The following is a 13164-nucleotide window of genomic DNA, read 5'->3' as shown; positions in this document are numbered from 1 at the left end:
GAGAGAGAGAGAGAGATTTAGTAGACCATATTGATTCAATAAGCCAAGGAAGATAAAGTGGTATGTTTTAAAGTCTATATCGTTTAAGTTGCTGTTTGCTGTCAAGTTTGGTTTTGGAAGAGTTTATACTGCCCGCATACGCTGAGTATTTTGTTAAGGTATTCCAATTTTAAACAACTCTTGAACCTCCACCCCACATATTACTAAAGATATCATTTCTTTCGCTTCTTACAATAATTGAAACATATTTGCATTTTTTTTCGTTTTTGGGGTGGTGGGGGGTAGTTAAAACGAAATGCTAGCAAAGTCTGAATCCCCTCTTGGGGCCCCATGCATGTCTTCCGATACGTTAACTTAAACATATATTTCAGATTGTCTATGATTTTCATGAATAGCTGCAGTTATTGTCCATTCTTGTGTCCTAATAAAAAAATTTTATTAAAAAAACATAACAATAGCGATTTTGTTTTTTTCTAAAAAATTTTGTTTGTTTGTTTGTTTGTTTGTTTTGTTTTTGCTCTTTTATTGTTGCTGTTGGAGGCTGACTGAGCCGATACTATTTGCACTACACGTGCGAAGTTCTGAATTTTTGTTCCCGTGAAATGAAATGGATCTCGTCACAACACATTGACGTCTCGGACACTGGATTTGAATTTCAGTGTACTTATATCGCTGGATCGGGTTGGTAGTACAGAAATTGGCCACGTCCAATCATTGTCACGTGACTTTCTCCATCTTGCGTAGCAGCCGAAGGGTTCGTTTCAGTTGCAAACATTTGTTGGAAAGTTAATTTTGACGAATCTAAAGAAGATGGTGTGCGGAGGTTTTGGTTGCTCAAGAAATTCCTTAATAACACTGAACGTGTTATATATTGTAAGTTTATATTAAACCCCGATCTTTATAATAGATGCACACAGGCGCCTGCCATGATGGTTGATGATGTTGTGAATCACCAGACACCAGATGCTGCATGACCAAGCCGGTGTCCCAAGAACAATGGGATGATGGGCTAAAATGTCCACACTAGTTTAGTTTTATAATATTTACAAGTTTTGTTAAGCTATTATTACTTCTTTCAGTTTCACTTCTCCGTGAGGGAGCAAGATATATTGCCATAGAAAACAGGTGCTCGACGCGAGTTTGATGTTGAGAAGAAGAAAAAAGAAAAAAAAAAAACAATAATCTCAAGGAAAAAAATCATACAGAGTGACAGCAGTACCTCAGATTACCCCCATAACTCGTTCTAACATAGGATCCTATCTATCATACTATATAAGAGAGAAGGTAAGTAATTTCCAAATACTTTGTTTCACCCATGACCCTCGATTTCCTTCTGCCATTTCCATCTTTAAAGGCACATGAACATGCTCTGGCTTGTTTTACTCCTGAGATATTTTTATATTCATTAAGCCACTTTTCTGCATTGCACCAGACTGAAGTTACAGGCTCTGAAAAGTGAACATTTTGTGAATTTTGCCTGGTGCACAATGTTGTGCTTATGTGACAACCGGTGAAAAGAGCTACATATACCATGTTTGCGACTCTACGATACATCCATTTTTTAATTACAGAACAGTGGTTGATGCACAAGTAAGTTTTTTACTTATTGTTAACTCGATTCAGCTCTAGGAAACCTGTTCATGGAAGAATTGGACATTGTCTTTTTCACTACATATACATTGCATACAAGCAACTCTAATTTTCGAAACATGTGTACTATGCGGCACACATGTCATTGGCGAAATATGATTGGGTCAAAAGTTATGTAATGTTATTTGTTATTGAAGAATAAATGCAGAAGGCATTCTACACTATTTATTAAATACAAGACATCAATACAGATAGGAAGGGTAGTAAAGACTGCCCTGAGAGTATTTTTCCCATGGAACATAAACCCTAGTGAATGTATAACATAAACCAGCAGTTGGTGTGTATGAGTTCTAATCCAGTGTGGAATATCTGATTAATTTTACTGTCAAGTGATATTACAAAGCTAATTAGATTAAGGCTTACACTACAGGTTATATAATTTTTTTCCTCAGATCGTTGTTTTTTTTCCCCACTTCTCAACGTCAAGCTTGTGTTTAGCACCTGTGCCATCAAAGGGGAAGTTTGTTACACAGGGCATGTAGTCATTTGGTACTGTTTGTTTCAGCAGTAGGTATGATTTTTAAGAATTTGATTATGCACATCTTTATTGACAATTGTTCGCTTTACTTTTGCTTTTCACTGATCAATATTAACTGGAAGAACATGCCTTAAGAAACATGTTGCTTTTTTATATTTAACTTAGCATTAACAGTTTTAGTCATATCACTACAATGTCTGCTGTATGGCAGTTTATAGTGATGGCTAGCACACATGTATTATTATGTCCCACCCAGTCAGATTATCATCACACCAGGCTGACCAGTCCTAACACTAACCTCTTAAAGCTAAGTGCCAATTGAGGTAGCTGATAGTCCCATTTTTGTAAGCCTTTCCTTTGACTTGGCGAGGTTTTGATCCATCACCTCCCACATGTGAGGCGGACGCTGTGACCACTTGCTTCACTGGAGCGGTCCCTTAAGAAAAACAACAAAATCAGTGTTAAGGAGTCAGCATTTTTAGTTGAGGCCAACAAGCAGGTATAATCCATTGAAAACCATTTTGTCATGGTTTGATGTCATATAGAAAGCACTGCATATTTGGGAAAATGTTAACTACCCCCTTTGCATTGTGAATAATTAGATCCTAATTAGACCAATAAGTAGTTCTGCCTTTTTTTCTGACAATACTGATGATGGAGACCAACACTGTTTGTCACTAATTGCATCCATGCCAACATAGCGTAATCATGCTTTTTCTACCAAGTTACGCATTACGCTGACTGCATATGGATTAGGCCAAATAATTTTTTTATAATAAAAACTATATATAAAGCAGTTAAAAGTTGTTTTTCACATTTTTATTATCATCTATTTAGTTCTGCTGATATAAATTTGAGAATATTCTTAAAAGGTGACTGTTGTGTGAGTATAGCATCAAAGTACTATCCTTGTTTCTATTTATAGCTGCTATGTAAGACCCATTGCTAAGAAGACAGATTCATCAAATGTGAACTTTGCCTCACAGATTCATTTTATTGATAAGCTAGGAATGTTGTGAACCAGTCTGTACTTTTAAAGAAAATAGTGACAGATGTTAAGTGAAACACTTTGTGATGTCAGTTGTGGATGTTATATGATGGAAAATGTTAGAACACATGGATCTGTTCAATCTTCAGAACATAGCTCAGAAAAAATGACAGATCAACACCATGATACAAATAAGTATACAAGAGTAACATCAACATCTGAAAGATCATGAACATTATTTAAACCGGTTTCAACAACCTTCACATGTATGCAAAAACATTTGTGTATTATGTCACTGAATTTTGTTGTTGTCAGTTAGTCTGGTTCCCTGCTTATTATGTTAAGCAATTCGAAGCATGGATCTGCATGCAAGCAGAATAAATGTTGATACACCATGAAACAAGAATAATTTTTTTTTTGACAATTAGTGACATTTATTGAGTGTAACAATTGCCCTCATAGAAACTCAATATTTTTTAACCTTTCAGTTAGTAAATTATTGATGCTGTGATTTTATTGTAAATAATAATAAAACTAATTCTCATCCTTGAGGATATCTCTAAGTGCCCATTCTGGATTTTTCTGAAGTACTTTTGTGGGGCAGTGATTCTTATCTGTGAAATAAAGCTCTTTATTTGATGAAGTATTAATTTCACTTGGTTCCCTTACTTTGATCACCTTTGTGATTGAGTAGCTTAATTTAACATTGTCTGATTATATTAAGTACACAATAATATTTATAAAAGTGTTTGATCAATTGAAATGAGTTCACCCGACGCCTGGGGCTGCAAGATCTTAAGTATGTAGGAGTTGCATGCCTTTTAACTTTTCTTTTATATAACATCAATTATTTCATACAACAGATGCAATTAGCGTGACAATACAATGGAGGCTTTTAATTCAGTGCAACCATACAACAAATAGCTATGCATGTCAGGTATCAGACCGTGGTTGGCACTTGATCATGTTTTCAGAAACACTCGCAGACATAGCTTTTACAGTAGAGCGACATATTTTACATTTTGAATACAAGAGGGCACATTACATTTGTGATCATTATACTTAAACCTAACAAAATGATACAAATACAAATTTCGCTTGATAAATAACAGTTTTTATTGGTTTTTATTTATTAAAGTATTTCCGCCAGTATGCATGACATTTATTTTGATCAGTTCCATTGATTGTCGTTTCTTACAGTATACCAAGAATGTCATTTGAAAAGAAAATGTAAGAAATAGTTTTGACATATTATTAAAAGTTGACAATTTCATTGTTGATTAAAATTTGCAGATGACATTTACCATTTTCAATGGTAAAACAAGTGGTTGATCAAAGTTTCAGTTACCAGTTTTGATTTCAATTTTCTTCAACAAATAGGGTCAATTTTTTTGTTAATATTTTTTTTTTTAAAAAAAACATTTTAAGTGGGTTCACGAGTTATCAGGGCATGAGTTATCGAGGGAGTGGTGTAACTTTTCAGTATATTTAGTGTTTGTATTCTGGTTCAAATCCACATGGAGTTTGCCCATTGTGACAAGAATTTTAACCAGCTGCAGAACCAGGTTCGTTAGTAGATGGAATTTCTGTCAAATCGTTTGAAGCTCTTGTCTGACTTGCCATTGTTGAAAATGGCTGTTACTGTTGAAAGACACACTTCAGTAATCTGTGTGAGTTAATCTCCATGTCTCCATGTTTACTGCTTCTTCATCATCATCATCATCATCCAACTGATGCTGTTGAAGTTGTCCATTTTGCTGAAATGTTCTAACCTTGATAAATCCATTGTGAATGGTTATAGCAAGCAGTTAAACCCTTTTGCAGGGGCTCTGAGTGGCCAAGTGGTCTAAAGTGCTTACCTTTCGCATAGCTGCCAACCCTCACGAATTTGGTGTGAATTTCATGACTTTTTCAGCGATTCATGTCGCAGGCCAAAAAGTCACGAATTCTCCAATTCTCAATTATTTTAAATCTTTAATAAAATGACAGATTTCCTGTTACACGCTAGTCGTGATATTCACAGTTGCCAACACAGTCTGGTACTGCTGGTCGCGATATTAGTAGAACTACAGCCAAGTAATACAGTTTGCCCAGTAGCAAGCATTTTAGCCTATTTTAATCTATATGTATAAGAGTAGTTTTACAAATGCCTTTGAGAGAACTGGGGCCTAACCGGAATTTTGCTCCACGCATGCGTCACCAACACTGATTTAAGTTACTGTTCAGCATCGCATGTAAGATCTTGAAAATGTCTTCACAACCAGGGAAGAAGAACTGTATTGCTCAAAAAGTGAAGTTTAATTTGGAATATATCAAAAATTGGCAGTGCATTCTGCCATTAAACATTGATTTACATCATGCATTTTGCACTCAGTGTGCCACAAATTGTAGTATTGGGCACGGTCGCAGAGATGATGTTAGGAAGCACATCGGTTGCAAAAAGACACATAGAAGTTGTGAAAATTAAGAATTCGCAGATTTCAGCTCTGGAATATTTTAAGCCACCGGCGGAAGACCTGCAACCTACCAACGCTGAAGCATTATTTGTGAGTTTTCTTGTCGAACACAATCTACCTTTATCAGCTGGAGACCATGCTAAACATTTGTTCCGACAAATGTTCCCAGACTTCAATATCGCTTCCAAATTTTCCTGTCGAAGAACCAAAAGTGCTGTAGCTCCTGTGTATTCCTTACAGTGACAGCGAAAGAGTATTTTCTCTAGTGAGGAAAAATATGACAGTCTTTAGGGCCTTCTTAGGTGCAGAAAGTTTGTCAGCAATTTTAGTCGCCAAGATCAACCAGCAGGCATGAAGTCTGAACTGTTTAGAAAACAAATTTACGATCAAACAATTCAGGAAGTTCAAGTCTGCCACACTATCATGTCTTGATAAATAAATATTTCTTCATATATGTAGTGTTTTAGTTTTATATTGCGATCTTGATATAGTGTATTATTGACGGTGAGAGTGGATGAAGTTATGGTCATGGTATTTTTCACTAATTCATGTCCAAATTCATGACTTTTTTTCCCTATTTTCACTAATTGTGAGCCTGGAAGGTTGGCAGCTATGCTTTTGGGATGACTGCCATCTCACCTCTGTCTGTGGGGGGTTCGAGTCTCAGGTTTGGCCAATGTGGGTATGTGAGAAAGCTTGCTAGTAGCTTCTCGAGGGTCAGTGGTTCTTTCCAGGGTTTTCCCAGGTTCTTCCTCCACCATTAATACTGGCCGCCATGTGTAGCCTATCTTGTGCTGAAAAATGGCACTAAACCCTACAACAACAAGAAGAAGAACAATAAACCCTATTGCACACTTCTGTGTATATTGCTTCTTGCTGTTGTCCTGATCAGAGATTCCACTAGGATTGCACAGCTATCAGTACTTCATACCGGCAAGGATGGAAAAAGTCGGTACAGGGTTGAATTTTATTGGTAAAATGCTAATCAGCCAGTATCATTTATTTTTATTTGCATAAAGAGACAAAAATTACATGAACAATAATTTGAAGAAAGTAAATGAAAAGAATGCCTTTTTGACCTTTACAGGAGCTGCATTCATACTAGATGTCACAAATCAACACCATGATGGTACTGTAATCCCATGTCTGAGTTTCCTCTGACCTTTCCCATCCCATTTTAAATATTTTTACATTTATGTTAGGGTATGGGTTCAGAGCTATTTGCCTAGTGTAAAGTTGGAATTCATAGACATGATATGGTGGTGGCATTTGGCAGCCGCTTACTAGCGGGCCAGGCAAATACTGCATGAAAGATATTTTCTCAAAAATTGCAATTATAATATTCATTGTGTCTTTAATCTGCTGACAGATGAGACTAAACTACAGCATTGATGAAATTTTGACTATTTTTCATGAATCTGGTCTTTTAAAGTGGGACAAATTTCAATTTATCGATAGCCAATAGGCTCTGACCCCAGACTCCAACATAATTGACAAATATCTAAATTGGCTGGGAAGGGTCAGAGGAAACTTGGATTTTGTAAACCCATTCCAATTTCATCACTCTTAGTCACCAAATTAATCCACACACAGTAACAACTTTGGTCCATAGTTAACTTAGTAAATAGTTAATGTGTTTATATGCACCACATAAAGCCTTCAGCTTTGTCATGGCTTATAAGATCACACAGAATCAAGCAAAATCCAAACCATGCAGTTCATGAGATAAGCTGATGTTTTTTTCAGTTTGTTATGAACAAAAAGAAATAAAAGCTTGGATTAACATCTGTGTAGCATAAAGGGGGTGCATTAATTTTTATTCCTTTATACACAGGCAAGTGATCACACACAAAAGCACTGGAAGGAGTGTTGGCTTATCTCATTGATGGCTTCAGGCTTTGTTTTGATTAAACTGGCCTATAAGCTCTCTCACATGACAAAAAAAAATATGCAGACTCTCCCTCTGCTGTGTTGTAGTTGTCAATCACTGCTCAAAGTCAGCAAGGATATGGGACTCCAATTGCATGAAAAGGATAGATTAGCTTCTGAGATACTTTGATGTTGAGACAATTAACTTTCAAGATTTAAAGCACATTTTACATTTTACGTGAATAGTAACAATCTGATATTTTTCCAGTACGTGGGCAAAAGTGCTTGTAAAAGCTGGTATATACTGGTGTAACAGAATCTTTGCTGATGGCATAAATTGTGCTCGCCACTTGTCATCCATGCATCCCATGGCTGCCAGCAGCATTAAACATGATTTTCACCATGGGATCTTTGTGTGGAGTCATGGAAATAAAAAATCACTAGCAGCATTGGTTTTTAAAAAACCTCACATCAACATCTTCTCTTTATCTGATCTTCGGGGCCCCGAGTGGCCGAGTGGTCTAAAGCGCTCACCGTTACGGATCACTGCCATCTCACCTCTGTCTGCGTGGGTTCGAGTCTCGGATTCGGCCAATGTGGATATGTGAGAAAGCTTGCCAGTAGCTTCTCGAGGGTCGGTGGTTCTTTCCGGGGATTTCCCGGTTTCTTCCTCCACCATTAATACTGGCCGCCAAGTATAGCCTATCGCGTGCTGAAAAATGGCGTTAAACCCTACAACAACAACAATATCTGATCTTCATCACATCTGTATTCATTGATTCTGTCCCTCTTTGTTGAAGTGGACAACAATGCCAGATGGCAGTTTTTCATGGAGCATCATCATTTTTTTTTGTATCACCATAGCATTTAGTTTGATGCAGCTTGCAATACCAGCTGAGACCACAGTAAAACAAGCTCATGCCCTTGTAACAGTAACTCTTTGGCTCCCATTGCTGCCACTGAACATGTAGTCAGTCATACATGTCAAAAGACATGGGTACCTTATACATTTTTATGATGTTTGCGCATGTTGTGCTGAATTCCTTCTGCTGTTAAAGCTCTGAAGTTGGTTATATACACCCTGTCTTCATGTAGACCTTGGCCTGTGGAGGTCTGTGTACATACTGACAGATGGTTCCTTTCCATGAATTTGTGTACCCAGGCAAAGCCTCCTTTGAAATCTGGGATGTATCTCCCCATTGCTAACAGCTTGAATTTCATTTTTATAGCAACCATAGACATAGCTTGGTTGTTTTTATTTTGCCAAGATCCATTTTTTTTTTCAAATCTTCCAGGTGAAGCCATCTTGCTTTTGGTCCATGTCATGTACATTTTCTTGGATTAATCTTCTACGGGTGATCCTTTTTTTTATCTCCATTCTGGAACAGATTTTTCATCCACCAAAAATTTTCAAACAGTAACTCTGTTGCTAGTTTGAAATGCTGAAGCAACAAATTTTAGTTTAGTTTTAAAATCAACATTGTTCTATTTATTTTGCAACAGCTTATATATGAATCTAAATACAATAAATTGAACAAAGCCTATGATTTTTCAAACCAACTATCGAACTTTCACAGAGGTATAGAAGTCTAAATTACATATTAAATAATAATAACAGCCACTTGTGTATATATGTATGTATAAGATTGCATCTTGTGATTTAATATTGAAGTATATTACAACCATGTGTATGCAATCTTTATGGAAAGCAAGCAATTGAACCCTACCAATTAACAAATACCGATGCCATCTGGTCTTCAGGTTTTTGGTGCATCGTGATGTTGGTCTTACATGTGGTTGGTTTATGTTAGGGTTTGGGCAGGTTATACTAAATATTTTTTAAGCAATTAATGAATTTTTGGGGGGTATATGCACAGGCAGGTTAAAAGTATTGGTGGGGTATATGTAAGAAAACACACGTCTAGTTCTTGATGAAGGTATGCACATACATTTATATTTGTTGTGGAATTACTGTACAGAGGCTGTATTTTGGATAGCGCTAATGTTTTTTCACAGTGTATTTCATATTTAGCAAATTAAAAACTGACTGGAGGGAATGGCCCAAAAAATGGCACAGCATTTCTTGCATTATTTTATTTTAATACAGAAATAAATAGTTCATGTGATCATGTTACATATTGCTTTATTGTATTCTTTCTTCTCTGAAAATCTGATCCAAGAAATCATTATTTGACCACTATCCTTTCTGGACAAGTATAATGGTAGTACAAAGTAATGAGGCATTAATTACAATATAGGCTTAGTAATGTACAAGATACTTATACTTATATTTTCCAAGCAATATGGACAGCGTTCAAAATTTGAATCTGCCCATGGACCTGATGCTGATAAAATTTCTTGTCGACTTGGGTAAAATTGAAGTTGCTGGTCCATGTTTCCAGTTCTAAATGTTACAAGCTAATGTGGAGTAGTCACTGTTTCTGAGGATCAGGAACGTTTTGAAAGTGCTTGTCCTTATGGTCAGGGAGAAATTTATGGAAAAGGTAACAGTGTACAGGTCCTTGCTCATAGCTAATCTTTCTCATCATCTTACTGCTTTACATTGTGGGGAGAATGCAGGGAATAAACTGTACTGAAAAAGGCATCCAGCATTTTTAAATGTTGTGGATGTTTTAATACTTCATCTCGTTTCAGTAGATGGATAACAATTAAAGATTGTATTATTTTTAGAAAAGTTGTTCTTTCTTTCAAGGTCCTAAATAATTTAGTGCCAGAGTATCTTAGTGTTTTTAAATTTTGTAAGGAACATTAGTATAAGAAGTGCAAGGTAAGGTGCAAGCAAAAATTTATATATACAAGAAGTTCCGACAGTATTTTTAAAAATTTTGTGCTTATGCTGGTACAGATTTATGGAATACTTTTCACCATGATACAAAACGAGAAACTGATGTTTGCACTTTTAAGAAACTTTATTCTGTATAGATATTAAATAGCAATCCTGATTTTGTGCTTCTTTAACATCTGTAACTGGCAACAGTGATAACAGTCTGTTAACCATGTGTAACTTGTATTATGTTACTTTTGTTATCTTTTTGTGCAGAAATTGCTGACTTTGAAGACCTTAACGGATTGCATGTATGTTTGTTTTACCTGCAGGGTCATAATGTAAAATAGCTACGAGCTATTTATGTCAACCGGTATACACAGTGATGATTATTATTATTATTATTAGTATTATTATTTAGCTTGACTGTTATTTACCCTATTTAATATGAGTAAATTTTTGTGAAAACAGTGATCTGTCAGAAGGTACATATTTAATTATTGCTGCATAATACACGTGTGGAACAGTGACACACACACACACAAGTTCGATATGCAAGTAAGATTTTTGTATGCTATACATTTAGAATGAATTGCCACAAAAAATGTTTTATTGATTGAAACTAATTACAGTAGAAGATGATTTTTTTTCCAAGAAATTTTGATCAGTATTGAACAAACTTGCCATTCAGGTCTGTCTTTCTGGATAAGGGATGTCAATAAATCAATGGATAATGTGGGTTTTGGGGTATTAAAAAAAAGCCTGGGGGTCCATCATAATAGACCATGGAAATAGTTGTAAATCTGTTACAGTAAAGGAACTGTTAAGTGATTGTTAGTTAAATTACAGCGTAAATGATGAAGGTTTCATTTTCAGAGTAGCATTTCATTGTGAAAATCATTTAACAGCTGTTTCTGAGGAGATACACAGCACATAGATGTTATGTATAATGCTGTATTGATTGGAAGGATGGGACAGAAAGTTAATGTTGTTATTGATCCATTGATTGGACTTATTTGTCTAGCTGGAGGGACTAAATCTTAATTTATTAAATTTTGTATCTATTTAAATATCTCTTAGCAGCATTTTGTATCATTATTATGTTTTCGCTGGTAGGGTGTTGGGCTTGTAATCCAATTTGTCATGGGTGCAATCTTGTGTTGGCTTCCTTTGTAAAGGCACTTAAGTCCCTTTTCCTTGGCATGACATATAATGTGTTAAAGAGGGTTGTTAAAACCAGCAAATACACCCCCCCCCCAAACAAAAACAAATAAATATAAATATTACCTGTGAAATACTTCCTTACACACACTTGTGCTTAATATCCCTTGACGTAGACTGTAAGGCTGTTCAAACAGCAAATGTGAACTTTGGTTGGGTTTGTTGCCATATTAGTTTTATTGTTTCTATTGTTATCAAATTACTAATGATCAGATGGTATCTAATGTAGAATGTACATAAAGATATAACTCAGAATAAATCAAAATAATATTTACTACTTCTGATCATCGGTTGGATCAAGGTTTCAGGGTATACTTTCTTAGATTTCTAAAAATTGCTTTGAAGTCAAATGAATGCATGAACATTGTGCATTATAATTTTCAGGTCTACTTTGATTTCGTCCTTAAATATCTCACATACTTTTCAGTTCTAGACTAGACCCTGCATTAAGTGTTTGTATGTTTTATATCCACTATATCAATGATTGGGGCATATAGCATTCCAATTGTCAGTTTGTTAGTATGTTCTTACATCATACCTTGCACAAGGTTTTTGTTCATGTCATTATAGGCATTGTGACGAAGCATTCATGTTCCATGAACAAATGTATAGTTTGTTTTGACCTTGATGTCATACCTGTCTAACTGTAGCTGTGAAACTGGTTTTGTATTTCATTTAGTTTTTCAGAGGTCCATTTCAGTTGTTCTTCAGCTTGGATCAGTCTACCTTCAGTTTTTGAAATATAGAATTTACATGTACATGTGCAACAAATGAACAATTACTGATATGCTACATTGACTATACCATGTATTTTTCAAGTTTAACCTGTTAGTTAAAAAAGATAAATACACAATACAATCCACAAACTACAGATCATTGAGACAGTCATTGATTGTCCCCACCCACCCACCTTGCCCCATTCCCAAGAATATTGATCTACAGAGTTATATGTTTAAAGCTTTACTAATTCTTGCTGATTAGTTAGTTTTGGAACTTTGATCTTTTGGAATCCATAAATAACTCACAAAATGAACTTGCAAAATAATTTTCATGTTTGTCTCAGTGGTTCTATTTACGTGTGTGTAAATCACTAACGTTGCTTACAGTAATTTGTGATTCTCATAGTGATGGTATTCTGTACCTGCCAACATTCTATACAGTTATTTTCTTAGAACTCTACTGGTCATAGAAGAACTTATGGGATGTGTCTTGCATCCTGCTGTTAACACATGTATTGTCATTACTTACTCTTAAACTGCTTGGAGGATTGTCATGAAACTTCACACATTTATCCATGGTCTAGTTGGCCATAGATAAAAATGCTTGGACATCAGGTATAACTTCCACAGCAGCCAGCTTGAAAATATTGTTGTTGCTACATTTACTGAATGGATGGTCATATGAATATGAGGTCTTCACAAAAGCACTTCTTCTGATGTGTAGTTGCCTGTAAATCAAATTGCTGCCAATCTGTTATCCATTATGCCTGACACAGCAATCATGAAAGATGTCTGGTTGGTCTGGATTGAAAATGGTGCTGATCTGTCTAATGTGTATGCTACAAAGGCCATCTTGAAAATCTTGTTTTCACTACTGCATGTGAATGGAGGGGAGCTGTAGTAGCTTAGTGGTAGAGTGCTCAATTCGTAATCTGAGGGTCATGGGTTCAGTACCTGCCCAGGCCTATCTGAATTGGCTACCTTGTTGTGTCCTTTAG

At 35.8% G+C, this 13164-nt stretch overlaps 1 protein-coding gene across 4 annotated transcripts in view; it reads left to right on the top strand.

Moving 5' to 3' along the window:
- Positions 1 to 726: 726 nt before the first annotated feature.
- Positions 727 to 13164, top strand: part of LOC149791266 (tetraspanin-31-like) — a 51356-nt gene continuing 38918 nt past the window's right edge. For 3 of the 4 annotated variants that reach the window (XR_016423334.1, XM_089969763.1, XM_089969764.1), the window contains exon 1: positions 727 to 873. Coding sequence is in view for 2 of the 4 variants with exons in the window: in XM_089969763.1 (XP_089825889.1) it covers positions 811 to 873 (63 nt within the window). In the remaining 2 variants the exon portion in view is untranslated. Of the gene's footprint in view, positions 1285 to 13164 lie in introns of all 4 variants that reach the window. The other variant, XM_089969766.1, reaches the window with a different exon arrangement.

The sequence above is a fragment of the Sinohyriopsis cumingii genome, chromosome 9 (assembly GCF_028554795.1).
Source record: "Sinohyriopsis cumingii isolate HCF-2022 chromosome 9, ASM2855479v2, whole genome shotgun sequence".
Classification (NCBI taxonomy): Eukaryota; Metazoa; Mollusca; class Bivalvia; order Unionida; family Unionidae; genus Sinohyriopsis; species Sinohyriopsis cumingii.
The sequence above is the reverse complement of the archived record's forward strand: the minus strand, read 5'-3'. Positions and strand labels throughout refer to the sequence as shown.